Here is a 27626-nt window from a genome sequence, read left to right on the forward strand (position 1 = left end):
GCTCCAAAGATCTTTTACTGAGACCCATTTAAAACATTTCAGTCCTTAATTCAAATAGACTTCAACTCCGCTGGATGGCTGATCTAGGTAAAGGCTTCACGGTGACAAGAATACGCCCCTCCTGAAGAGACCTCAGAATCGGTTCCTAACGAGAGTGTGAAGGTACTCAGGGTCTCTGTCCCATCTTCTTCAGGGTTCGATTGAGCTAGGACAAAAAGAAAAGCCAAGTTAGATACGGAGATCTCACCGACCCCTGTCCTCCAGTGTGCATGATCCCCGGGACAGACCCCTGGGCCACCGCTCTGAAGTCTGGGAAGGGTCTCTCTGACGTGGGCACGGGCGTCCACCTTGTGTGCAGGAAGCCCCAGTCAGGTGATCCCCTCCTGACACTCCCACAGCCCTGCACAATTCACACGGACTGTTCTACCTGCCCTTCACGCGCCACACCCACACCCACACCGCTCTGTCCGTTTTACAAGACACGCGGCTCACAGCAGCTAAACTTGCCAGGGCTGCGCTCTTCCTGCAGGAGGAGCCCCGTGGCTGGCCCAGAGCAGAGCAGTGACCTCTGCTGGAGAACTCGGAACACCAGGACAAAGCGGTTCCAGCTACAGCCACACACAGAAAGCACGACCACACACAGAAAGCACGCACACACCCTGCGTCCTCGTAGTATTCGGCCTGACCCCCAGGACCTCTCCCAGGGCAAGATGTGAAATGCACCAAGTCTGTCAAAACCCAGCTTCCTGTCCTCTGCCTGCAAGAACCGGCCAGACCTGTCTACGTCGGAGAGTAACTGCCAAACGGGGAGGGATGCGTAAGAGCAGGCAGTGAAGCCACCCATATTAGGAAATACCAGGGAGGGAGAGGAGAGCTGGCCACCCGCAGAGAGAGATCTTGGAAAGAGATGCTCTGGAGAAGGCTGACGCAGCAACTGCTACAGGCCCAACCCCACTCCCCAAACCCCAAGCAGCCAGCCAGTGTTGCTCAGAAACTTTTTAAAGGGCCAACTCCGGGCTTTCTTGAAATGAAAAATAAGAAAAAAGTCAAACTCCCCACTAGTTCCAAACCTCTGTCTCCAACCCACACACCGCTTCCCAACTACTCACCTCCTCAAATTTGTGGATCTGCCGGATGAAGAAATCCCCATAGCGCCTGGCGACCTTGGTGTCTGCGATGTGGATCATGTCCTATGGGAGAAGCAAAGCAGAGTCAGAGACGATCAGTGAGGCAGAGGCACTTAGACTTGCAAGTGCATAAAGCCTCACACTGCCTTCCAAACGCAAACATGGGGCGGCGGGGGGACAACACCCTACAGAAGAGCATTACCAGCTGATGGCAGCTCGCTCTTTCTAGATACTTGTTAATTCATTTATTTGATGGGGGAGAGGGATAGATGACCCCCCCGCTGCCAAGCACGGAGCCCGATGCAGGCTTGATCCCAACCTCGAGATCATGACCTGAGCTAAAGACCGGGCTTAAGCCACTGAGCCATCCAGGCGCCATTATTATTTCCAAGTCTTTTGTAACGAACACGAATCTTTCAGCAATAGAAACATTTCAGTCAGCATTTTATTCTCACACACTGTTTAGGAGTGTGAGGCTACCAAGTGAATCCAGATTCTAAACTTTGTTTTTTAACTCAAATGTGGTTGAACACCATTTTACTTGTAAATTCCTGCATAATCTAGGTTAAGGCCCAAGAATTTTCTGGATCTTTTTTTTTTTTTTTAAATATTTTATTTATTTGACAGAGAGAAATCACAACTAGGCAGAGAGAGAGGAGGAAGCAGGCTCCCTGCGGAGCAGAGAGCCCGATGTGGGGCTCGATCCCAGGATCCTGGGATCATGACCCAAGCCGAAGGCAGAGGCTTTAACCCACTGAGCCACCCAGGTGCCCCTTTCTGGATCTCTTTGACAGGACTTTTTCAAGTCAAGGATGAAAAAAGAGGAGCCAGAAAGCAAGCAGGGACGCCTGGCGGCTCAGTCAGCAGAGCATGGGACTCTGGATGCTCGGGTCATGAGTTACATAAAAATAAAATGTTTACCAAAAAAACCACCACCACTACCCAGAAAGCAACATTTTGCCAAAGGCAAAAGTGAACCAGTAAGAGGAATAATAATAATAAAAAGAAGCCCCAAAAACATGCAATCAAAAACATTTTCATGGGGCGCCTGGGTGGCTCAGTCAGTTAAGCGTTTGACTTTGGCTCAGGCCATGATCCTGGGGTCCTGGGATCAAGCCCTACATCGGGCTCCCTGCTCAGGGGGGAGCTTGCATCTCCCTCCCTCTCTCCCTTTGCCCCTGGCTCGAGCTCGCTCTCTCTTAAATGAATAAATAAAATCTTAAAAAAAAAAAATAATACTTTCTCATGTACAGACTTTAAATCATATTGTAAGTATTTAATTATGTTATAATTTAATTAATATGTGAACATAACTTCATATAAATTTTTTGTAATATCCAAATTGATTCTTGGAAGAAATGTTTTATTTATTTATTTTGAAGTAAACTTTTACTCTACTCTCAAGGTGGAACTTGAAATCATGACCCTGAGATCAAGAATCACATGTTCTGGGGCACCTGCATGCCTCAGTGGGTTGAGTCTCTGCCTTCGGCTCAGGTCTGAGGGTCCTTGGATGGAGCCCCGTGTCAGGCTCTCTGCTCACCAGGGAGCCTGCTTCCCTGCCCCACCCCCCCCACCTCCATTCTGATCTCTCTCTATCAAATAAATAAATAATCTTAAAAAAAAAAAAAAAAAAGAATCACACGTTCTACCAACTAAGCCTACCAGGCTTCCCAGAAGTGTTTTGTTAAAGACCATCCAGATAACTGGGACCAGTTCAGCGGTTACAGAGTGATGACGGGGGACGGAGCAGGTTACCGATACTGCCAAACGTTATGTCAGGCAGGCACTGAGAACAAATTCGAAAAGGACTTTAGGTAGCAGAAGTGATACTACAAGGGACAGTTCTGATTTTTAAAAGCATGGATAAAACAACACTGGAAAACTTCCCTAGTGACATGTTTCTACTTCTGGTGAGACCTTTCGTGTCAGAGACAGCCAATTTCTGTCAAACATCAAGTCTTCCAAAAGCCATAAACTCTAAATGAGAGGGTTCGGTTTAGCAAAATGAGCTTTCAAAATTAACTACCCAAACTGACCCAGCAATTCCCCAAGTAGTATACACCCAAGAGCAGACATCCACACAAAAACTTGTACACAAAAATTCATGATAGCGGCGTTACCCGCGATAGTCAAAAGGTGGAAACTCGACTGTCCATCAGCTAATGACTGGGTCAACAGAGCGGCGCACCCCTACAGCGCGGTCCTTCGCCGCCGCGAAAATGGACAGATACACGCCATGGCCTGGACAAGACCTGAAAACGTGCTCAGTGAAAGAAGTCAAACACGAAAAGGCCACACGGTTTATCATAGCAAATATCGAACACAGACAAATCCACAGAGACGGAGAGCAGATTACTGGTTTGCCAAGGATGAGGGGACAAGGGGACTTGGGAATGACTGCTCATGGGCAGGGAGTTGTGGAAATGTCATGGAATTAGGGCAAACCGACTATGTGACACTGTGAATATAACAATAACCATAGAATTTCATCCTTTAAAATGGTGAAGTTCATGTTATACGGTTTTACCTTTAAAACACTGCCAAAAAATATAGTATGTGTAGACCAATACTTTCTCAAAGCAACTAGAAATACAAAATAAATAGTTTGTAAAAATCTACTCATAGCATCGAAGAGCTAATGAGAGAATAAAAAGCTACCTAAGAGAAAGTAAACCACTCTAACCGCAACACAGAAGCCTGCTCTGCGGGGAGTGCGTTCGCTCCTCAATCCTAGAAGACTCACACAGAGGGACAAACCAAGGCCAGGGTCAGTCCTACAGAAGACGCTCCCTGCGCTGCTGGATCCCTTGCGCTACACCCTGAAGCTAAAGGCAAAACGGGGACTGGGCAGCCGTCCCACCCCAGACACCAAGCAATGCTCACCAAGTTGGGGGAGGGACATAAAAGAGGAAAGAGACACATTCCCGGGACATTATAAACACAAGGTGATTCTTCTGACAATCCGTAGCCTGGGCTTGTTTCCTGGTTGGTCCAGAGGACCCGAGCCTTTGAGTCTATGGTGGTCCCAGACCAATAATCTCCCCAGGCAACTTCAAGAGGCAAAAGCAAATCCCTTCGAGAAGAATATTCATCTTACACTTCAAAAAATGTCAACAAAGTTTTCCAAGGACAATAAACTGTATGTAGGAAACAAACAAAAAAAGGGAACGAAGGACATTTATGGAAACACTTCACCATGAATTTAAGAAAAATCAGAGAAAGTAAAAATAGAGCTGAAGAGATTAACGAGGATAGAATAATCAATCAAAAGAAAATTACCCAGAACAGAGACACAGAAGACAGAATGAGGTCTAATATACATCAAGTAAGAACTCCAGAAGGAGAACAGAGCACATACAGTAAAAGATATTAGCCAAGAACATTCTAGAAGAGATGAAAGACATCAGTCTATTCATTTTAAAAGACTGTTGTAAGTCCGTATCAGCGCTCCACATATGTTAAGTAGAACACCATCTTTGAGTGTGCGCACATTAAGGAAGAGGAGAGGGTGTGACTTCATGGGAAAAGGAATTCTAGGAGTCTAGCATATTTTACATCGGAAAAACACTCACCTACAAAACAGAACTTAGTTCTTTTAAAAACCTCATTAGGACACCAAAATGTTAACTTGAACTTAAAATCCAGCAATGCAAACGAACACTACCCCCCCTCCTCCTGAGAGGAGCCTAGGATGTTGCTCTTGCCTCCTTCCAGAAATAACTCTGCATTCACAAGCAGATATAAATGAATCACTTAAAAAAAAAACAAACAACTTCAATGAACCACTGAGAGCCACTCTCCAAAACCATGGACACTTTCTGTAATAAACAAAACCCCTGAAAAGCGCACCCGCATGAGAATGCGAAGATCACAGCCAACTCCAGCAGCAGCAGCTGGCCCAGCCCGAAGGGGACTCCTGCTGTGCACGAAAATGCTGGATGGTGACGCTCTTAAATGTAACACAAGAAGAAGCCGCCAGACGCGAGAAAAAGAGCACATGCTGTGTCAGTCCGCTGCATGAAGTCAAAAGTAGGCAGCACTCATCTAGGGTGAGACAAGTCGGGACACGGCTCTCACCGGCTAAACTACGCCCCACAGTCTACGCCACACCCTCCCATGATCCTCTCTTCTGCCACAGCCTCCTCTCTCTGGTCACTGCAGCCACAATGAGGTTGTCCCTCAAACATACTGGGTTCACTCCTGCCCCAGGGCCTTTGCCCTTACAGCGCCCACTCCTTGGAACGCTGCTCCCTACACAAGTGTCTGGCTAGGTTCTTCACCTGCTTTGAGTCTTAGCTGCAATTTCACTTCCTCGACAAAGGCACCCCGAGCACCTGGGCAAGACTGCCACCTCAGCCTTCCGCCACGCTACCCTTAACTGCACAGCACCTGGCGATTTCTAACCTATGATAAAGGAAACTTGCCACTTTTCATGTTTGTAGGCCCTGCTCCTGGTAAAACATTGACCCAAGGCCAAAACGACTTTGCCGAGACCTTGGCAAAACCTCAAAACATGGGCTCTATTCCTGCCTCAAGTACACACTGTACATCTGCTTCGTTAAAAAACAAACAAAACCCACCAAAAAAGAACATTCCAAACAGAAACGTAAGAAAAAGCTCTCACTGATTCCCATAAGATTCCAGTCTTACAGCCTTTCGGGAAAGTTTTTCATCACAACTTGTAACTCTACATAAAACAAGAACGAAAACAAAAGCAAAACCATATGTAACTCTTGCACCAACCCTCCCTCCCCTGGAGTGCTCTCCTCTCTGTGAAGACTGTGCCCCAGGCAGCTCTCTTAACTCGGAGAAGAATGAAACTCTTTTTCTTAAAAAAATAAAAAAGAGAAATTTAAAAGATTAGAGAGAGAGCAAGCGAGCATGGGCGGTGAAGAAAGGCAGAGGGAGACACAGAAGCAGGCTCCCCGCTGAGCACGGAGCCCGATGTGGGACTTATCCCAGGACTCTGGGATCATGACCCAAACCAAAGGCAGACGCTTAACTGACCGAGCCACGCAAGCGCCCTTTCCTTTAAACATTTTTTTAAAGGCCTGTTCGTTTTGTATTGACGCCTACTACGTAGTCTGCTCCGCTGTAGCGCTTACTGTCTACTTTATCACATGACAAGATCGGTGCGAGGGCAGAAACCTCTGCTGGTTTTGTGCACCACCAAGTCTCGAATGCTCCGAGTGGCAGGCGCCGAGGAAGCCCTGACGGCTGAACAGACGGAGAGAGGCCGCAGCCGCCCAGGCCGGAAGGCAGCCGTACCTTATCGATGTAGAAGTCAACCTCGGAGGCCGACTGAAATTCGCCATCGAGGGCAGAGATGCCACTGGTCCACACCAGGTTCTTCATCTTGTGCTTGAAGACCAGCAGCTGGATCCGGAACTCCTGCTCCGTGAGGTCCAGGAAGCCGGCCAGCTTGGCCACGGGCATGGTGGTGTAGAGCTTGAGGAAGCTGCGGATGGTGGACAGCTGCGCCTGCTGCTGCACCTCATCCGAGAACACCTTCAGCTGCTGCAGGAAGGGCTCCTTGTGGTAGTTGGGGTGCACGTTGTCGTAGTTGGGGACCACGGGCGACAGGAATTTGGGGCACGAGTAGCTGAAAAGTTCCTCATAGACCTGCGGGTCGCCCTTCTGCATGCGCAGCATCTTGTCCCCGTACTTCTCCCGCAGCTGCAGGTGAATGCTCTCGTCGATGCGCATGGGGTACATGGTGAGGGCGATGGCCAGCAGCGCGTGCATCTGCTCGTTCTGCTTGTTAATCTGCGGGCGCGAGACCAGTTGGCGCGGGTCAAACGAGATGCACTTTCTGAGGTCCCCACCGACCTCCCCAGTACACGCTGCACATGCCTCTGGTTTCTCCCTGGTCTTGCACCTGTCAGTTAACTTCCCCGAAGTCCCTCCGCATCTGCCATCCAGCTCTACTGAACTTCTAGCCCACTTCTGGGGCCTCCTCAGCTAGTTTCTGGATTCTTCACTAGGGCCTCCTCCTCCTTCCTCCTGGTTCACCCCATCCTCACCGGCGGATCGATCCTCCCACACCGTTATGACTAAGTCACCCAGAAATTTTGATGGCACTTTAAGGCCTATAAAAATTAAATACTTGATAGTGAAGGTTACCCCAGAACCTAGCACCCCAATCTGACTACTCTACGGCCCTCCAACAAAAACTGTTCCTTGTGCTGCTACCTCACCATGCTTCCGAGTCTCTGCCTAGAAACCTCCCAAATCTATGCACATCTTGGACCCTCCCCCTCCTCCATGGCAAACTGCTTGCGGGTGGTACATCCACCTCCCTCAGTCTGAACTACCAGAGCCCAGTGAACACTCTGCAAACTTGCTGAATAAATGCAGACACTGCTGGGGGGACAAAAGTAGAACAAAAGATACTGTCTTTATCGTCAAGGAATTAATGATCTGAAGTAACAGGCACAACAAAAGAAACTTGAGAGTAGTCCAGCCATTAAGAAATCGCCCTACTGAAAACACATACAAAAAGCAAAATTTGGGAGAGCTTTTACCAAAAACTGTCGGCACAGGTGCCAAAGGGTCAAGCTGGTCAGAGGCTTCCTTACCATCTCGTACTTGTATGTTGTCCTCTGGAACATGCTCTTGGTCCTCTGGATGTAGAGGAGGATGTTGGCAAAGACCCGGATGGCATCCTGATAGCGACGCATCATCAGATATGCAAAACCGACGTAGTAGTACGTGGTCACCTGGCACTCGGGCACCCGCGAGTACATGCTCTGTGGACGGAAGCATCCGTGAGTCCCAAAACCAAGTCATCCCGGAGAGAATCTGCAAGCTGGCAGGGCCCAGTGTCAGCGGAGCGGAAGCCCCCTATGGAGGCCCCGAACTACCCAGCAGGAAAGTGCTGCCCTCTGGAGTTGAGAGGCTCCAAGCGCAGACCACACCAGTCACCGATTAAGTCGTGTGACCCAAGAGCTCCACACTGCTAGATGTAACAGGAAGGGACTGGACCAGGTGACCCTAACATTTCTTTCCACTCCAAATCCCTCCACACCTCAGCTGTGTACTCTTCCTCGCTTTCTACTCCTTGCTTTTCCAGATAAACCCGATAAAGGAACACATAACAAGACTGAAATAAAAAGACACACACACGACGACGACAAAAGAGTACCAATTTTTCTGTGGCTAAGAAAAACCACCACAGCTAATCGTCATTGTCTATACCACCTCAGAACTAAGTCTCACTCCTTAAGTAGTGAGATCTGCAGAGTAAAAACCTGCCATTATCATGGTCTTGAAAACAGAATCAAAGACTGCCGAACATTTCGAGTGTTACTAAGCAACAAAGAGGAAGCGCCTTGGGGCGCCTGGGTGGCTCAGTGGGTTAAGCCGCTGCCTTCGGCTCAGGTCATGGTCTCAGGGTCCTGGGATCGAGTCCCGCATGGGGCTCTCTGCTCAGCAGGGAGCCTGCTTCCCTCTCTCTCTCTCTGTGCCTGCTTCTCTGCCTCCTTGTGATCTCTCTCTGTCAAATAAATAAATAGAATCTTAAAAAAAAAAAGAGGAAGCGCCTTGCCTATGCGCAGATGTTCACTACAGTGCTTCCCCCACGTCTCAATTTTCAAGCGGGCTGGGGAAGACTCCTCTTTCTGCTCCCTAACATTCGTCCTTCGAGATCAGAGCTTCTCTTAACTCAGACTCTGGCTCTGGGCAGGGGGGCAGGGGGAAGCAGGTAATCACCTTCTTATTCAGTTCAATATTCTCCAGCACTTTGATGGCCTGATAGTAGTCCCCCAACAGGGAATGCAGGCGCAGAAGGCCCACCAGGCTGAAATACCCAAGCATCTTGTAAAGGGAGTGTCGTCCGTACTCGCCAGCCACACTCTCGGGGTCACCTGAGAGAAACAGACACTGTGACCATTCCAGCAGGGACATGTGAAGGAACGTGAGCCTAAGCCCTGAAAGTCACTCAGCTAACTCTCCACCTACTACGGGTCCCTGAAGCTTCCCGCAATGGGGAGTAACTGCCTTCAGAGGACTACCCAGAAGCAGCATGCCTGACCTTTTTTTTTTTTTTAAATAAAAAAAAAAGGTAACCTGGGGTACCTGGGTGGCTCAGTGGTTAAAGCCTCTGCCTTCGGCTCAGGTCATGATCCCAGGGTCCTGGGATCAAGTCCCGCATTGGGCTCTCTGCTTGGCTGGGAGCCTGCTTCCCTTCCTCTCTGCCTGCCTCTCTGCCTACTTGTGATCTGTCTCTCTGTCAAATAAATAAATAAAATCCTAAAAATAAAATAAATTAAAATAAAAAAGGTAAGCTACACCTAACGTGAGTCTCGAACTCACAACCCCCAGATCAAGACTCACATACTCTATACTGGCTAACAGGCCAGGTGTCCTTGGCCTCACACTAATCTTTTACCAAGAGGAGTTGTGGGGGGCGGGCGGGGGGGGGGGGGCAGGTTTTTGTTTGGTTGGTTCCAAGACACTGAGATTACTGAGATGACCCCTTTTATCAGGAGCAGCTACTCATCAAGGCCACTGCTTTCAGGAAGTGCGTGAGGTCAAAGCTACTCTCTTAGTAACACTAACACGCTATTTGTCTTTCTCACGGAAATGCCATGCTGCACTGATGGTACAAACACAGTGGCTAAAACTGACAACTCAGCACAAACCAGGCAGTGGCAGCAAATTGTATCATAATTACCGTATTCCTTCCCACCACACGTGGCGAAAGAACCAGCCACTTTTTCACAAGACACCATTTTTACTTGAATGACTGACCCACAAATTATGGTTACTTAGATTTGGGTGTTTAGCAGACATTTTCTCAAAAATGAACGGGGTAAGCCTGATGCATGTCAATAAAGACAACGCAGAGTGCTCACTGCCAATGAAAATAGGAGCTTTTAAGCAAAATCTAGTTTTAAAGACTTCCAAATAAAGACTTACCTGATGAAGCTGATGATCAAAGTGGGTTTTTTAGGTTGTATAATAAAATACATCAACATTTAGGAAATCTTTATAACTCAACGAACCAATATTTTACAAAATTGTGCAGGGGTAAAAAGATCCATTCAAGCTGCAAGGTAGACCAATAAAGCTTCACATAATCAAGCAAAAGTTCATTGCTAAGGGGCGCCTGGGTGGCTCAGGGTGTTAAGCCTCTGCCTTTGGCTCAGGTCATGATCTCAGGGTCCTTAGATGGAGCCCCGCACTGGGCTCTCTGCTCGGCAGGGAGCCTGCTCCCCACTTCCTGCCTACTTGTGATCTCTGTCAAATAAATAAATAAAATCTTAAAAAAAAAAAAAGTTCATTGCTAAGGTTTTAGATTCCTCACTGCAATTCACCAGTATGAAACCCCCATTGTCTCAGAACTACCTGAGAAGGCTGTGAAGACACTCCTCCCTTTCCCAACTCCATGTCTAGGTGAGGCCAGGTCTCCCTCAGATACTTCAACCCAAACCGCGTATTGTAATTCCAACAAACCAAACGCAGGAGCAGAATGAGGATCCAGCTCTCTTAGCACATGCCAGGCACTAAGGAGATTTGTAAAAATGGCACTCTTATCAAAGGAAAAAAAAACTTATATGCCCAAACTCTGTGATTCTCAGTCTTTAAAGACTGTAAAGTGGTCCTGACACCAAAAACTGTGAGAAGCGCTTATCTACACGAAGGCCCCGGAGACGGGGTAGAAGCGTCTGCGAATCAGACCTCGTGAGTGCCAGCTGGTTCTGCGCGTCGGCCAGCAGGTGGCCAAGCCCGACAGCCCTCAGCACCTGCACTTGGCTGCTGTTCACACCCAGCACCAAAGAAGAGCAGCCGATTACCCAAGCCACAGTGGCTCCCCCGCGCTCCCCGGGCCTCTCTCCCCCCGGAACAGATGGCAAGCCGCACTCACCTCCGCTTGTATACACCTCCAGCTGCCGGTTAATGTTGGACTTGTCTACCAGAGAGTGAAGGACATTGAGGACACTGTGAACATTCCAGATTTTGGGATTGGAGCGAAGGAAGTCGATCTCCTCCTCTGACTTCTTGGCAGTCTTGCAGCGGTACTGACTGAATGACTGAAACTGTCGGGAAGAAGGGAGAGAGGCAGGAGTTGTGTACGATGCTGACATGGAGGGAGAGCGGCGCGGGGGTCAGGTGGGGCGCGCAGCACCGTCTCATGCTAGACTGTTCTGTACGCTACTTGTTTTTGCAAAGCCGTCTTTCATTAAACTGAATTGTGTTCATTATGGAGTATGTCACTTCTTCCATAGCTAAATAAAAATCTCTAAGATGAAAGGTAGTTTGTGGGAAAAAAAAAATTCAATTTGGAGTCAAACACAGCCTAGAGTCACTTAACGTCTCTGGGCCTCACAATGCAATCGATCTGGCTGTCAGAACCGGATGGCTTGTACAGATCTTCTTCTCTTGGGCTGTGCCAATGCCGAGTCAAGATAACAAATAAAGACACATGGGGACAGGGTAGTGTCTGCATGTGTGTGTCTTCCCTACTGGAGCCGACCATCTGTTCGCCAGGGACAGGAACCCAGTCTGGGTCACCTCCATACTAAACCACAGAGCCTCGCCAAATAGAAGGCACATCTAGGGCCCCACACCACGGGTAATCCTTAAGGCAGTGGTTCTATCTGGGACCAGCAATGGGCTGACTCCATCAGTCACCCAGAGAACAGCACAAGAGACCTACCTACTCAACCGGTTTTTAAAAGATCTTTGGTCAATTCTGGTACCAGGTTCGGAAACCAGTGACCTAGAATCTAGGTCCTAGATGACATGACCCAAGATTGCTCTTCAACTCCATATTAGCACCTTCCTCTAAGAACACAGAAAAAAGTTTCCAGATTTATAATAAACAAAAGAGCATCCGGAATATAGAAGGAATTCCCGTAATTCAGTAAGAACAAGATAATCCATCAGAAAAACGGACTAAGGATAATGAGGATCACTTCGAAGAAAATCAAAACTGGCCAATTAACAGGGAAAATACCTAAGTTCTTCACATATCAGAGAAACGCAAATTAAAATGAGATTACCATTTCTTTCCCACCAAACAGACAAAAATTAGACTAACAACATCCACAGCAGAGAAAAACTCTTGAATGCTGTTGACAGCAGTGTAATTTGATAAGCCCTTAGAGGGGACAATGTATTACTATTTATTAAGATCCAAAGTGATTGAAATGTTCTATATCGACTGTGGTGGTGGATACCGTCTGTTCAATCTCGTCAACAGCACACTTAAAAATCAGTATTTCATTGTATGCAAGTTTTGACTCTATAAAGCCGATCTTAAAAAACTTAAAAGCAGGGAACCTGGGTGGCTCAGTCTTTACACGACTCCTGGTGGCTCAGTCATTAGGCGTCTGCCTTCAGCTCAGGTCATGATCCCCGGGTCGTGGGATGGAGCCCCACATCGGGCTCCCTGCTCAGCGAGAAGCCTGTTTCTCCCTCTCCCACTGCCCCTGCTTGTGTTCCCTCTCTCGCTATCAAATAAATAAATAAAATCTTTAAAAAACAACCGAACATGACTCCTGATTTCAGCTCAGGTCACGATCTCAGGGTTGTGAGATCAAGCCCAACATCAGTTTCACAGTGGGCATGGAGTCTGCTTGAGATTCTCTCTTCCTCTGCCCCTGTCTCCCTCCTCCCGCAGGCACTCCCTTACTATCAAAAACAAACAAAAAAACTTAAAAAGCAAAAATTCTTCAAACAACAATTCTACCTCTGGGGATCTCTAGAGACAGACCAACGTGTAACACACACAAGACTATTCAGGGACTCACTATTTGTAATAGTGCAAACTCAACACCCAAGGGTGGTATATCATCACGAAGAGGGAGGCATATCCGTGTCGCGTACACGGCAGAGAAGACTAAAGCCATCTCTACACAGACATGTTAAGTGTTCCATGTCACAACCAATTACACAACATAGTATTATGCCATTTTTAGACGGTGTATTTGAGATGTACATGTTTATGTAAACGCCTGAGAAGCATGAATGTAATGCCCGTCTTTCTAGACAATAACTGATGTCGCCACAAAGGCAAGGAAGGGAGACACTTTAAACTTTTTTTTTTTTTTTTAAATAAACTAGGCAGAGAGGCAGGCAGAGAGAGAGGAGGAAGCAGGTCCCCTGTGGAGCAGAGAGCCCGATGCGGGGCTCGATCCCAGGACCCTGAGATCACGACCCGAGCTGAAGGCAGAGGCTTTTAACCCACTGAGCCACCCAGGTGCCCCAGACACTTTAAACTTTATCTGCAGTTTGGGGGTACCGGGGCGGTTCAATAGGTTGGGCATTTGCCTTCAGGTCACGTCATGACCCCAGGGTCCTGGGATCAAGCCCCATGTCAGGGTCCCTGCTCAGCAGGGAGTCTGCTTCTCCCTCTCGCTATGCCTCTCTTCCCGGCTTGTGTGTGCACATGCGTGCTCGCTCTCTCAAATAAATGATCTTTAAAAAAAAAAGAATTATTCTGTTTTTTTGTGGGTTTTTAAAAAGATTTTATTTATTTGAGAGAGAGAGAGAGACAGCGTGGAGGCACACGAGAGAGGAAAGGGAGGCTCCGCTCTGAGCATGGAATAGACATGGGGCTCGATCCCAGGGCCCTGAGATAATGACCTGAGCCAACCAAAATTAAGAGTTGGCCACTCAACCAACTGAGAACCCAGGCGTCCCTCAGGTTTCTTCTTCAGAAATGGAGTGGACTTGGGCGCCTGCGTGGCTCAGTGGGTTAAGCCGCTGCCTTCGGCTCAGGTCATGATCTCAGGGTCCTGGGATCGAGTCCGGCATCAGGCTCTCTGCTCAGCAGGGAGTCTGCTTCCCTCTGTCTGCCTGCCTCTCTATCTACTTGTGATCTCTCTCTGTCAAATAAATAAATAAAATCTTAAAAAAAAAAAAAAAAAAAAGAGATAAAAAAACTTCACTGTAATTTGAAAAAGACAAAGTTTTTAAACACTAATGACATATCATGTATTACCTGTACTGATAAAAATAAATGAAAGCCGGGGGTGGGGGGGTGGGGGACCCACTTACCCCATGTGACATCTACCTGGCCGGGAGGAGTCAGGGAGGAGTCACACCTAACTTTTGCTAGCCGGTCTTTGTTACAGTGAGAGCACTTTAAGCCCCTTAAGAAAATACCAGTTAAGCCCAAGCCCAAGGGATTATGATAATCTTAAGAAGGATGAAGAACCTTAGCACGGATGATCCTCCTTTAACTTGCTTTGAGTTGAAAGGACCACCAACCTTCTAAAATTTGCCAAAGAAAGGGCTTACACAGACCAAGGAGCCAGAAAAGGCAAACAAGGCCAGTGTGGTTTGTAGCCTTCTCTGCACAAAGGCACCGAAGCCTCATAAGCCTCCCTCTTGACAGGCCAGCCCTAGGAGGGCTTTCTCAGCATACCAATCACAATCTGCCAGCACTTCTTAAGTCTGTTTGTCTATGTAGCTCAAATAATGGCTTTATTAAGAAACTCATTTCTCAGGGCACCTGGGTGGCTCAGTGGGTTAAAGCCTCTGCCTTCGGCTCAGGTCATGATCCCAGGGTCCTGGGATCGAGCCCCACATCAGGCTCTCTGCTCTGCAGGGAGTCTGCTTTCTCCTCTTTCTCTCTGCCTGCCTCTCTGCCTACTTGTGATCTCTGTCAAGTAAATAAATAAAATCTTAAGAAAAAAAAAAAGAAAAGAAACTCGTTTCTCCTGAAATACCCAGTGAGAGATACACCATCCCCATAAAACTCATGGAATACAAGTATTTTTCCAAATTGAATTATTCTGTTTTTTTTGTGGGTTTTTAAAAAGATTTTATTTATTTGAGAGAGAGAGAGAGAGACGGCGTGGAGGCACACGAGAGAGGAAAGGGAGGCTCCGCTCTGAGCATGGAATAGACATGGGGCTCGATCCCAGGGCCCTGAGATAATGACCTGAGCCAACTAAAATTAAGAGTTGGCCACTCAACCAACTGAGAACCCAGGCGTCCCTCAGGTTTCTTCTTCAGAAATGGAGTGGACTTGGGCGCCTGGGTGGCTCAGTGGGTTAAGCCGCTGCCTTCGGCTCAGGTCATGATCTCAGGGTCCTGGGATCGAGTCCGGCATCAGGCTCTCTGCTCAGCAGGGAGTCTGCTTCCCTCTGTCTGCCTGCCTCTCTATCTACTTGTGATCTCTCTCTGTCAAATAAATAAATAAAATATTTAAAAAAAAGAAAAAAGAAAGAAATGGAGTGGACTTAAAAACAGAATAACTGACTCCAAAGCTTGTGATGCCTTTATTTTTTCCAACCAGACCAACTCTCAAGATCAGCTAACAGTTTAGTGAGAGTCAGCTCAACTCTGCTGACTTCCAAGTTCATATCCAGAGCTCTTATGCCTGACTCTTTAGAAAATTATGACATCAGACTACCCCTGTGGGGTCTTTCCCATGGTGATGGGACATTTTTATCCCAAGCACGTTTTAAACAACACAAACAATGGTAACAGAGCTGATCCTTTGTCAGACTAGTTATTTCAAATTAGACCAAGGCTGGCCAGATACCTGATAGATGAACTCATCAATAATATCCCAGAGCCACTGGTTGGGTAGTTCAAGGGGAGCAGGACCATCGGCATCTGTGCAGGAGATCACAGAAAAGTCAGACGCAAAGCAATGACTATTCTCACTTAGTAAGCATACAGAGTATTGTAATTTTTCTTTTTTTTTTTTGTAATTTTTCTCTTAAAAGAACTATGAATCACGGGACATCTCTCCTTCCACCCTTTTTAAAATCCTGCTAAGAAGAGCTGGAGGCTAACACCATACCTCACTGTAGCCTCACCCCCAGGCCAAACCCCAAACTCACTAAGAATGTAGTTGAAGAGATTGCAGTAGTTGTAGTAGGACTCAAACCTCTGCTCCAAGGAAGGCCCTCCCTGCAAAGAGGACAGAGACATCAGGACTGACAGTTAATTTAAATGTGTTTTACTCGTGGTCTGCCACGACAGCTGAACACACGTGAGAACCAATGCCTCTTCTGGCCTTCTTAGTACGCAAACAGCACTCAGGTCAGACACGACAGTAAGTGTTAGAGCATTCAAAAGGACAATGTCTTGACCACAACGATTAGGCATTATGGCAACAACCTCAACTGACCGTTCGAGAACATGCAGGCAGATCTGGTGAAGCAGAAAGACGAAGTACTACAAAAGCAAAGGAGTAAAATCATGGTGTTTGAAGGATGGGGAGAACAGGCAGCGCTACACTAGGCTATGCCAGACTGGACTACAACAGGCTAGGAATGCAGGGGTCTTTCAGTGCCGAACAGGAATCCAGGCCACAGAGATCAGCAGGTCCACCCTCACCTGGTTTTTGTAAATAAAAAGCTCAACGGGAATACAGTCATAGACACTCACTGTCTGTGGCTGCTACAAAGGCAGAGCCAAACAGATTCAACAGAGACCATTATGGCCTCAAAGCCAAACAACTATCTGGCCCTTTGCACAGAAGGCTGTTGACCCCCCCCAATCTAGACTTGATGTTGCTGGCAACTGAGAACCACTGAAGATTTCTGAGCTGGGAAAGAATATGCTACTACTCGCGAATAGCTAGAAAGAACACAGCCCTGGAGTTTTAGCTCCAGTGCTTGCTAACTGCGGGCTTCCGACAAGGTATCGCTCTCTCCATAGTACGAGGCTACGTAGCTGAAGTGCCCAATATAATAAATGCTCTTTCAAAGAACTCCCCCTGCCCGACAAGGTTCCAAACGGGTGATGTATATGAAAGTACTTTGTCTGGTACCTAAAAAAGAGGTCATAGAGTCAATAAACTTCTGCTGAATCTTCATCACAGACCTAATGGAAGATTAGAAGTGGTACAACCAACTGTACTATGGGTTCCATGGTCTTCCCAAAGAAGAGATGTTATACAGGCTAGCTAGAGTCTCAACCTAGGCCACAGAGTACGTGAGCTAGGATAGCAATGGTAGGAGGAAACCTTTACTTTCTAACAGATAGGACGGAGAGCTCACTGGGATGCCGGAAAAACACGGCCCCCTGCATTGACAACAGGAACTCCTCCAGCTACCACTAATGGTGGCTCCTGTGGCAAGGCAGGAGCCCTAGCCTCAGGTGGTCTTTAGAGATGAGAGCTGACTGGGAGAAGAAATACTCTATGGAGAGATCATGGACCAGGTTCCCTCATTTCCACATGCACATACGAGCTCCAACAATTAACTTGTCACCATCGAGGATCAGGCACCAGATTATAACAGTGACAAGACGAAGTCCATGCCCTGATGGAGTTTTACCCTCTAGTGCAGGTAGCAGACAAAACCCAAGTAAACAAGTACCACAATGTCAGCTAGTGATGTGTGCTCCAAAGTGCCAGGGTATGGACAGGAGCCCAAGAAAGGAATGAAAGTCGTAGGAAAGGAGACTGGCAAGGGAGTCAGGAGCCAGATCAAACAGGACTATGACTGAGACCTGGGATTTTCTTCCAAGTGTGATGGTGAGAAGTCATGGTAGGATTGGGAGGGAGGGTGTGACTTGACAAGACTATGTTTCAAAGGGATCATGCAGGTTACTAGGCTGAGAATAAACTCAAGTGCAGGAATGGAACCTGATACCAGGTAAGCAGCTACACAGCTCAAGACAGAGATAATACAACGCCTCGAACCAGGATAGCAGCAGTGATGGAGGTAGGAAGCGGGTGGTTTCAAAAAGCATGCTGAAGACAGAGATGAACAGGATTTGTTACAGGGTTGGAAGTCAAGTCAAGTCAAGAACACCACCAAGGTTCTCGTTTGAATGGCCGTATTATTTACCAAGTTGGCTGACATGAGAAGAAGAGACTTACAGGGAAAGTAAGACTTCCGTTTGGAGTATGCTAAACTCGAGCTGCCTGGGTGACTCAGTCAGTTAAGCATCTGCCTTCGACTCAGGTCACGATCTCCGGGCCCTGGGATCAAGACCCATGTCGGGCTCCCTAGTCACTATGGAGTCTGCTTGTCCCTCTGCCCCTTCCCCTGCTCATACTCTCCCTCTCTCAAATAAAAATCTTTTTTTAAAAGATTTTACTTATTTGTTTGAGAGAGTACCTGCAAGTCAGAGAGCACAAGGCAGGGAGGGGAAGAGAGAGTAGCAGACTCGCTGACAAGCAGGGAGTCCGACATGAGGCCCAACCCCAGGACCAGGACCTGAGCCAAAGGCAGATGCTTAACCCAATGAGCTACTGAGGCGCCCCAGAATAAAATCTTAAACAAATCTGAGATGACTATCAGACAGCCAAGTGGAGATAATGGAATAGGCAGCTGGATATACAAGTACGGATTTGGAGAGAGAGGGGCTAAAGATAGAGATTTTCAGTCATGGTTTATATAAATAGTACAGACAGTTATTTTAAGCAACTTGGGGCATTCTAAAATTCAGAAACGAGAGAAAAATCAAACAAGTGCCCAAAGCTGGGAGAGTACAGTGGAATGAACACTGGCATCACAGTAAGCCAGGCCTGGGTTCAAGCTGTGCCACCTACTCATGAATTTGAGAAGAAGCAACCCCTCTGCCTGCCTTGCAGGGCCTCTGTGAGGATTAGAGTAGAGATGCCCGCCAGGTGCCAAGCATTACGCCGGGCACACAGGGACACTTCCTGTGTGTTTCAGAGAGCAGAAGGCTCGCAGTCCTACACTGAAGGTAAAAAGCAAGGGCATCACGAGCTGAAGCAGTAGGAATTTGGGAACACACCATTAGGATGGCATCCTGAAACCCAGTCGATGTGATGAGTGCCAAGTCAGGAACTGGGGGATGGAGAAATTGAAAAGGACACACAGAAACACACAAGCTATGCCAAGCAAGTTTATCTGGGACAGACACGCAGCTTATTGGATTCAAGCATTCCCTCTGTCATTTGTCTCTGTCATCTGAACACTCAGAAAACATGCCAACCACTGAACCAACAGAAACTAATGATTGTGTTCCAAAGGCAAAAATGGCATAGAGCTAGCAATCGTTAGATACTCACACTGACTTTGGCATATATATGCCTGTAGTATAATTCTTTGTACAAAATCAGGAAGACGGCATCTGAAAGAAATGGCACAGAGCTGCTTTAGTAATCCACAAAACAACATTGAAGGGAAGAGAGCGATAAACATGATTTAAGATACAAAATAACATCTAAATTCCAATACACCCCAAGAATACATGCAAAAAGAAAAATCATCTCTCATCTTTCAGCCTCATCTTAATCTCATTCAGGCCCATTTCCCTTTGCTAACATTTAGAGATCTGGGCCATCCAGTCACTTAACAAACCAACACATAAATAAATAATAACAGCTCTAAAAAAGACAATGTCGCAAACACATGGGTGTTTTTGACTTAGAAATTCTACTGTAAAGAATTTATCCTATTGATATGATACAACCACTAAAAGAAAGGAGGGAAGAAAAGGTCTTTGGGTACTGAAGCTGTACAGAAAATAATTAAGGAAGTGAGGCTGAGACTTCTATCCTTTGGCTAGTAAAGTTGGTCTTGGCTGCCATCTGGAAATTTGGATTTCAGGAGGGTCCCCAGTATCCTGACAAGAGTGATCTGCTGAGCCTAAACTATGCAACACTATGGTTTATCCTGAACTCCTGCCTTCCTTCTGGGAGTCTGGAATTTTGGTACGTGCTAGGCATGTGCCCACATGACCAGCACCCCATAAAATCCTTGGACACTGGATGTGTTATAGGTTTCTCTGAGAGACTTTTCACACATGTCACAATTCTTTGCTGGAGGAATTAAGCACATCCCAAGTGACTCCACAGGAAAGGACTGGCGATAATATACATGCACGTGGTTTTCTCTGGATTACACTCTGCGTGCCCCTTCTCTTTACCCCACGTCCTGGGAGTCCTCCTAGCAAATCATCAAACCTAGGGGTGGTCTTGGGAATCCTGGAGATGCAGAATACTCTCCAAAATATAATAAACTTTAAAAAGGGAAGAAAATGGCATTTGCTTTATGTAAAAAAGAAACAAACAGGCTATTCCTACTTACTTAGGTACACACAGACTATCATGGGAGGGATAAAAAGAAAGTGTTACCGCTAGATGGCTCTAGAGAAACTTAAGGCTGGAGGAGGAAAGTGGCAAGAGGATTTTTATACCAAATCTCCTTTTATACTGTTAAGCCCTGTGATTACTTACCTGTTTAAAATTATACACAGCTGACATTTAAACAGAGGGGGGTTAGGGACACAGATCCCCCCCGCCTCATGCAGTTAAAAACCCACCTTTAACTCTTTTTTTTTTTTTTTTTTTTTAAGATTTTATTTATTTATTTGACAAAGAGAGAGATCACAAGCAGGTAGAGCAGCAGGCAGAGACAGGGGGGGAAGCAGACTCCCTGGTGAGCAGAGAGCCCGATGCAGGGCTCGATCCCAGGACCTTGAGATCATGACCTGAGCCAAAGGCAGAGGCTTAAACCACTGATCCACCGAGGTGCCCCTCACATTGAACTTTTGAATCCCCACATATTTAACTGTTAACTTTAACAGCCTACTGTTGACTGGAACCTTACCAATAACAGTCAACACTTATTTTGCATGGTATACATGTTATACACTGTGTTACCATGGTATACAATATGTGAGTAAGCTAAAGAGGAGAACTGTTAAGAGCATCACAAGGAGGAGAAAATACACGTACACTATTATACTGTATCGAAAAAAATCCATGTGTATGTGGATTCACCCAGTTCAAAGCCATGTTGCTCAAGGGCCCACTGTATTTCAAGACTCCTACTGTTGTTGACACACACAATATGATTCTTTATAGGCAACATATTAAACAGAGCATAAGGTCTGAGCAACACAGAAAGTAACACCTACAAAGTGAGTTCTAACTTGTACCAATAATACTAAAAATAAAGTGTCCAAAAAACGCTAGCTGTATCAAATTAGTACAGGACTTGTACACTGAAAACACTAAAATGTCATTAGAATAAAGACCTAAATAAATGCAAAGACATCACATGTCCATAAATTAGAGAACTTAATATGATGGCGATAGTCCCCTAGTTTATCTTCAGATGCAACATAATCCCTATCAAAATCCCAACTTCTTTCCAGAAACTGACAAATTGATCCTGAAATTCATTTGGAAATCCAAGGGACTCAGAAGAACCAACAAGTTTGAAAAAGAACACAGGGGAACCTGGGTGGCTAAGTAGGTTAAGCCTCTGTGTTTGGCTCAGGTCATGATCTCAGGGTCCTGGGAACAAGTCCCGCATTGGGCTCTCTGCTCGGCAGGGAGACTGCTTCCCCTCTCCCACCCCACCCCGCCTGCCTCTCTGCCTACTTGTTATCTCTTTCTCAGTCAAATAAAAAACAAAATCTTTTAAAAAAAGAAGAAAAAAAAAAAAAAAAAAAAAAAAAGAACACAGTTGGAGGACTTAATGCTTCCCGGTTTCAAAACTTACCACAAAGCCACAATAATTCAGACAGTGCGGCACAAGCATCAGGATAGACGGATACCAACGGAGTTAAACAGAGTCCCGACATAAATCCTGACATTTATACAATCACCAATTTCAACAAAGGTGCCAAGACAATCCAAAGGAAAAAGAATAGTCTTTTCACAAACTGGTACTGGGACAACTAGATACGCACGCGCATAAGCGTGAAGCTGGATCTTCTACTTTACACCATATACAATAAACACCATCATAAGGTGAGAGGTGGGGAGGAAGCCAGACAGCTCATTCCCAAGTGACTGTACTGACCCCCAAAATCACAGGGGGATGGAAACAAGTCAGGACAAAGATTTGTTTCAGCTTCATCACGTGTGAGAGGTCTCTGTCCCCTCTTCATTTATTCCACTGTCACTCAGCAAGCTCTTAGCTAAGGGTCTACTGTGCACCAAGCCCTGGGGAAACAACATGCTGAGCAAAACACACAGACTCTACTGAGCTTGCTCAGGACCCCTCACTCGCAGAATCCCATCCAGCGTACAGAACACGGGACTCATACCTACCGTTGCCAACCTGTGGAGCAATGGCTTCAGCCTCAGGCCACGGCGTATTCTTGAAGAACCTTTCCGTCAACTTGGTCCAGCTGAAAACCAAGCAGAAAAATTCTAAACTCCGAAACAGGAAGGAACAGAGAAGAGGCAACCCACACATTTTACGGGTAAGGACCCAGGCTCACAAAGAGGGAGAGGTCACAGAAACAAAGGACCAGAGCCTTCCAAGGCTAGAACTCTCCTCAACAGAACTCTGCACCTCAACTTTTCTTAATACAGTGAACACTCCTCTCTACCAGCCAGGCAACCGCCATGCTCTTCAGGATCATTTCCTGCCTCTGTATCATGAACTCTACTCATACAAGACAGCTTGCTATTCCCTGGTCTGATAACTACTTTCTGAACACCCACGCTTTCCCTCTAGCAATTTCCCCCTACTTTCCTAGAGCACGGTGCCTCCTCCCACATCCAAATCTGGAAGCCAATCAGTCTGTTTGTGGTGGTCTGACACCGCGACAGAACTACGGCATCCAACCCAAACACTCACAGCCCTGATCCCCTCAGGAGTGACTTCAACTGCCCCCCACTCTCCTCAAGCCCCACCTTTCCTCTTCTCCAGATTTTCCTTTTTTTTTTTTTTTTAAATTTTATTTATTTACTTGACAGAGAGAGAGAGATCACAAATAGGCAGAGAGGCAGGCAGACAGAGAGGGGGAAGCAGGCTCCCTCCTGAGCTGGCACCCTGATGCAGGGCTTGATCCCAGGACCCTGAGACCATGACCCGAGCCAAAGACAGAGGCGCCCCTTCTCCAGATTTTTCAGTTCAGCACAGAAACATGCTCAAGTCTCCACTTCAGGACATACTATAAAACATAAAGCATCTCAGTAACACTGGATTTCCCAAGGCACCAGCCATTCTTCTCACCACACATTCTCCTACAGCAAGATCTACCACATGTTTGGCTTCAACTACAATCTGTATCCGCCTGTACTGCCTAATACAGTAACCACTTGCCACATGTGATTATTGTGACTAAAGAACTGAATTTTAAATTTTACTTAATTTTAACCAAAAAACCCAATACTTAGTTACTGCGAACTTTCAACTACATTTAGAATTACTTGAGGGGCGCCTGGGTGGCTCAGTGGGTTAAAGCCTCTGCCTTCGGCTCAGGTCATGATCCCAGAGTCCTGGGATCGAGCCCCGCATCGGGCTCTCTGCTCCTCAAGGAGCCTGCTTCCTCCTCTCTCTCTGCCTGCCTCTCTGCCTCTCAAATAAATAGATAAAATCTTTAAAAAAAAAAAAAATTACTTGGATATCTGCTTCTGCTATCGTAAATGCTATGAAATCTAAACGGAAATCAGGTATTTCCAACATACACAAATTGAAAGGTGGTATAAATACAAAAGATAGCTTTTAGAAGACTTAATACCAAAAAAAATTAAAATAACTCATTAACAGTTTAATACTGATTATGTGTGGTAACAATATTTTAGATGCTAACTGTCATGAAAATTAATTTCACCTGTTTCAGTTTTTTTTTTTAATTTTTATGTTTAAGTAATCTCTATATCCAATCTCACCCACTCAACGTGGGGCTCAAACTCACAACCCTGAGATCAAGAGTCGCACACTCCACCAACTGAGACAGCCAGGCGCCCCTCCTTTTACATTTCTTAAACATAACTGATGAAAAAAGTTAAATTACACATGTGGCTAATATTATTTCTATGGGACAGCACTGATCCACACATTTCTACTAGAAAGATCTGGAGATGCAGGAAAAAAACAGTTCGGGGATTAATTCTATTCATTAATCCAAAAAGCCTTTGGGTATTCATTTTGTCCACCCATCCTCCTAGGAATTAACTAATTATTACTTTAAGTTTATTTACTTATTTTAAAGCAATTTCTACTTTAAATAGTGGAGCTCGAACTCACGACCCTGAGATCAAGAGTTCTGTGCTCTTCCAACTGAGCCAGCCAGGCACCCCCCCCAAGGAATTGTTTAAATTCTGTATCCTTGGTGAAGTCTTTCCTGACTTTCTCAACCCTAACAAACCGGTCTCCATTTCTAATGCCAATTAAACAAGGGCAATCCCCTCAAAACAGAAGCAGCCACTCAAAGCTTGGCTCACCCTGTTACGCATTAACTTGTACAGTAACTCAAAAATTAGGCTCTGGGGGTGCCTGGGTGGCTCGGTCAGTTAAGAGTCTGCCTTTGGCTCAGGTCATGATCCTGGAGACCCCAGATCCAGCCCTATGTCCCCACGTGGAGGGGTGGGGTGTCCCTGCTCAGCAGGGCGTCTGCGTCTCCCTCTCCCTCTGCCCCTCCCCGTTCCTTCTCTCTCTCAAATAAATAAAATCTTTTAAAAAAATTAGGCTCTGATGTCAGACTATGAAAGTTCAAAACTCAACGTATGCACTCAACTAGCTATATCCTTTCTATGCTTTGTTTCCTCATCTGTAAAATAAAGAAAACAATACTACCTACTTCATGAGGTTACTGTGAAGAGTAATGAGTAAATATGGGAAAAGCGTTCTGAACACTGTCTGATCTATACTGGACAGACATACTAGTTGCTGCTACGACTACTGATAATGATGTTATTTTAGGCCCTATATGAGTTCTGAGAATACAGAATATTCCAAAAGAATAACATGTCTCCCCATGAGGAATCACAGAAACCCCTTGGGCACTCTCTTTACAGAGAAATCACTAACAGACCCCTTTTTTAGGGGCTGTATCAGTAAACCAGTCCCACCCAGAAAGACGGTCATTTCGGTCAGCACTCTGTACCTGTTCTCATAGATGTCCTGGATCTCATACACCTTCTGATCAATGACATCGCTGGACACACGACTGGCCTGCAGCTCATACACCTTCTGGTCAATCAAATCTGAGACGGTTTTGTGGAAATACTGGATGAAGTTTTTGATCACTTCAGGGATCACCTGGTAGGTCTGCTGTTCATACTGACGCTCATAAGCCAGATCCTGCTTTGGATCACCTAGAGGTCGGATATAGCAAATACTTTACCAAGTGTTCAAACTCACACATTACAAAACAGAAGGGCAAGACCATCCCCCAAAGAAAACTCAAGTCTATAAAATCAGGTACGATTCCCTTTTAAACACTCAAAGACGGGGCATCTGCGTGGCTCAGTTGGTTAAGCATGCCTTTGGCTCAGGTCATTATCCCAGGGTCTTGGGATCGAGCCCCACATCGGGCTCCCTGCTCCACGGGGAGCCTGCTTCTCCCTCTCCCTCTGCCTGCTATTCCCCCTACCTGTGCTCTCTCTCTCTCTGTCAAATAAATTAATAAATCTTTTTTTTAAAGATTATTTATTTATTTGACAGAGAGAGAGAGAGAGACAGACAGAGAGAGGGGAACATAAGCAGGGGGAGTGGGAGAGGGGGAAGCAGGCCTCCCACAGAGCTTGATCCCAGGACGCTGGGATCATGACCTGAGCCAAAGGCAGACGCTCAACGACTGAGCCACCCAGCCGCCCCAAATTAATAAAACTTTAAACATAAACACTCAAAGATAAAATTGTCCCCAACTCACTCTCAATCCCACTGCCCTGTTTCTTTGGAACATTTACCACTATTTACAATTATATATTTGCTTATCATCTGTTTCTTCCACTAGAACATAAATCCTGTAAGGGCAAGAATCTTGTCTGTCTTGTACTCAGGTATACCCTCAGCACCTAAAACTGTTATAAGTGTGTTGGAAGAGAAGGGAAGACCGTCGGAAGGGGTAGTAAGTAGGAGGCACCTTATGTACATATATTTTAAATATATACATTTATATATATTTCTTAAAGTGGGCTCCACACCCAGCGTACAGCCCAACGGGGGCTTAAGCTGAGATCAAGAGTTGAACGCTTAACCAACTGAGCCACCCAGGTGTCCCAGCACTTAGTATTTCTTGAATGAATCACTGCCATTTACTATCTATACAACAGTGCTAGTTACTAAACCTCTCTGTTCAGTCTTCTCATCTGAGAAAATGGAGACATTAATTTAGGTACTTCCCAGAGCTCTCTTAAGGATTAAAGGAAATACTTCGCACAGAGTACCTGTAACAATGTACGGCACTTACTAAATGCTAGTCAAACTAACTCACTGTAACATTTCAGGAAACCTCAAAACCTTCCAAAAAGATTTCATTTGGGCTTGGTTTGAATCACTAATTTTTCACAACAAGATTTTCTTCTTCAGCAAGTAGTTTAACAAGGAAACCACGGCCAGGACAGTAAGCCTTCCCTTCTGAGACTTTGAGGTGGACCATGAAAAAGGCTTCATTTATTAGGCGCTGTACCACCCTCTTTCTGAGAACTAATAACTGACTCCCAACCTGGACCATGGAGAAGCAGCGCTTCACAGATGCCCGCCAAGAGCTGTTCCGAGACATTCAAAAAGTTGCAAAACTCTAGAAGTACCAGCTAGCCAGCCCGTAGTCTCACCTGTGTGCATATCATAGTCACCAGGGTAAGCGTAGGGATCATAAGCAGCCTATGAACGAAACAGACATAGGAACAGTCACCAATTCGTGAAAGCAAAATGCTCGTTCGACCTATGGGCCAAGTAAAAGTACTAAGGATACAAAAGTGGATAAAACAGAGTCTCTGCTTTTGAGAAACTAACATGCTCGTGAGAGAAGGGCGAATAAGCAAACAATACAACGTTACGGGTGCGATAAGGTAAAGCAAAGAACAAGAAGCGGTGGGAACCAACGGGGACCGACAAGAGTGAACCAGGCCCACAGGAGCTAAGTTACAGAAACCCCATAACCAGTCTCCGTCTCTGATCTCGGAAAACGAGAGGACGAGGAGACCGGACACGCGAAGTGGGCGGGCGGAGATCGGGGTGGAGAGGAGCTGCAAGCAGGGGGAACAGCTTGAGGGCCGCGCACGCCGGAAGGCAGACCGCAGCTAGTTCCGGCCGGGGGAGGCTCCCAAAGGGACCCGGACACCGTCTCACCGCGGGGCCCAGCATCTAGAGAACGCTGCCTCCGTCACGGAGCCCAGTACACGCGCAGGGCCCACTTACCTCGGACTCGTAATCATCAGCGGGATACGACATGGCTGCGCGGCTCACGAACACCGCCAGAGAGAACGAAAAGTGCGGCCCGCGCCTGCGTCGAGAGGCCGGAAGTTCAGGGCCCCTGGGCCTGCTGGGAAGCCGGAAGTCCTTAGGAAGCCTCTAGCGATAGGAGACCGCCACATTAAGAAGGGCGAAGACGACAAACCTCTGAATATGTCTTCCTTCTTCAAACAGAGGCTCTACAAGGAAGGATGACTCTTTATCGCTTGCGTAAATTCAGAAATACGGTTGAACCACTTCGGCATAACAAATGGGCAAAGTAAGAGACACCAGAAATAATGCCACACAAAAGATGGCTGGCAGCCTCCTCTGGCGATTTCTCGCGAGAAGGGAAATTCGGGTATGGGGGCCTATTGTTGGTTTTAGGTGCAAGCGGTTTGCCTGCGGCAAGAAGTGTTTTGGAATGTTCGACCTCAGAAGAGTAAACTTATTGGTGTAAAAG

At 46.4% G+C, this 27626-nt stretch overlaps 1 protein-coding gene across 2 annotated transcripts; it reads right to left on the reverse strand.

The window, feature by feature from the left end:
• EIF3L (eukaryotic translation initiation factor 3 subunit L) lies at positions 1–27244 on the reverse strand. 2 transcript variants are annotated; one of them, XM_046013052.1, is made up of 13 exons: positions 27131–27244; positions 26545–26593; positions 24873–25083; positions 22084–22163; positions 19087–19148; positions 15935–16004; positions 15631–15704; positions 10999–11170; positions 8841–8995; positions 7709–7879; positions 6399–6896; positions 1110–1190; positions 1–205 (listed from the first exon to the last, which is right to left on the reverse strand). In XM_046013052.1, the coding sequence occupies exons 1-13, from the start codon at positions 27161–27163 to the stop codon at positions 167–169; spliced, it is 1695 nt and encodes a 564-aa protein (XP_045869008.1). In that variant the 5' UTR covers positions 27164–27244; the 3' UTR covers positions 1–166. The 2 variants fall into 2 exon arrangements, with proteins under 2 accessions (XP_045869008.1, XP_045869009.1); XM_046013053.1 differs by lacking the exons at positions 22084–22163; positions 26545–26593; positions 27131–27244 and having other exon boundaries at positions 24873–24951.
• Between the last annotated feature and the right edge of the window lie 382 nt (positions 27245–27626).

Source organism: Meles meles, chromosome 7 (genome assembly GCF_922984935.1).
Source record: "Meles meles chromosome 7, mMelMel3.1 paternal haplotype, whole genome shotgun sequence".
In the NCBI taxonomy this organism is placed as follows: Eukaryota; Metazoa; Chordata; class Mammalia; order Carnivora; family Mustelidae; genus Meles; species Meles meles.

Excerpts from the sequence above, each read along its gene's own strand:
- EIF3L (XM_046013052.1), bottom strand. The coding sequence starts at position 27,163 with ATGTCGTATCCCGCTGATGATTACGAGTCCGAG. Across the intron at positions 19,149-22,083 it reads TGCTCCACAGGTTGGCAACG|ATGCCGTCTTCCTGATTTTG; the intron begins GTAGGTATGAGT and ends CATTTCTTTCAG. Across the intron at positions 8,996-10,998 it reads GGAGGTGTATACAAGCGGAG|GTGACCCCGAGAGTGTGGCT; the intron begins GTGAGTGCGGCT and ends TGTTTCTCTCAG.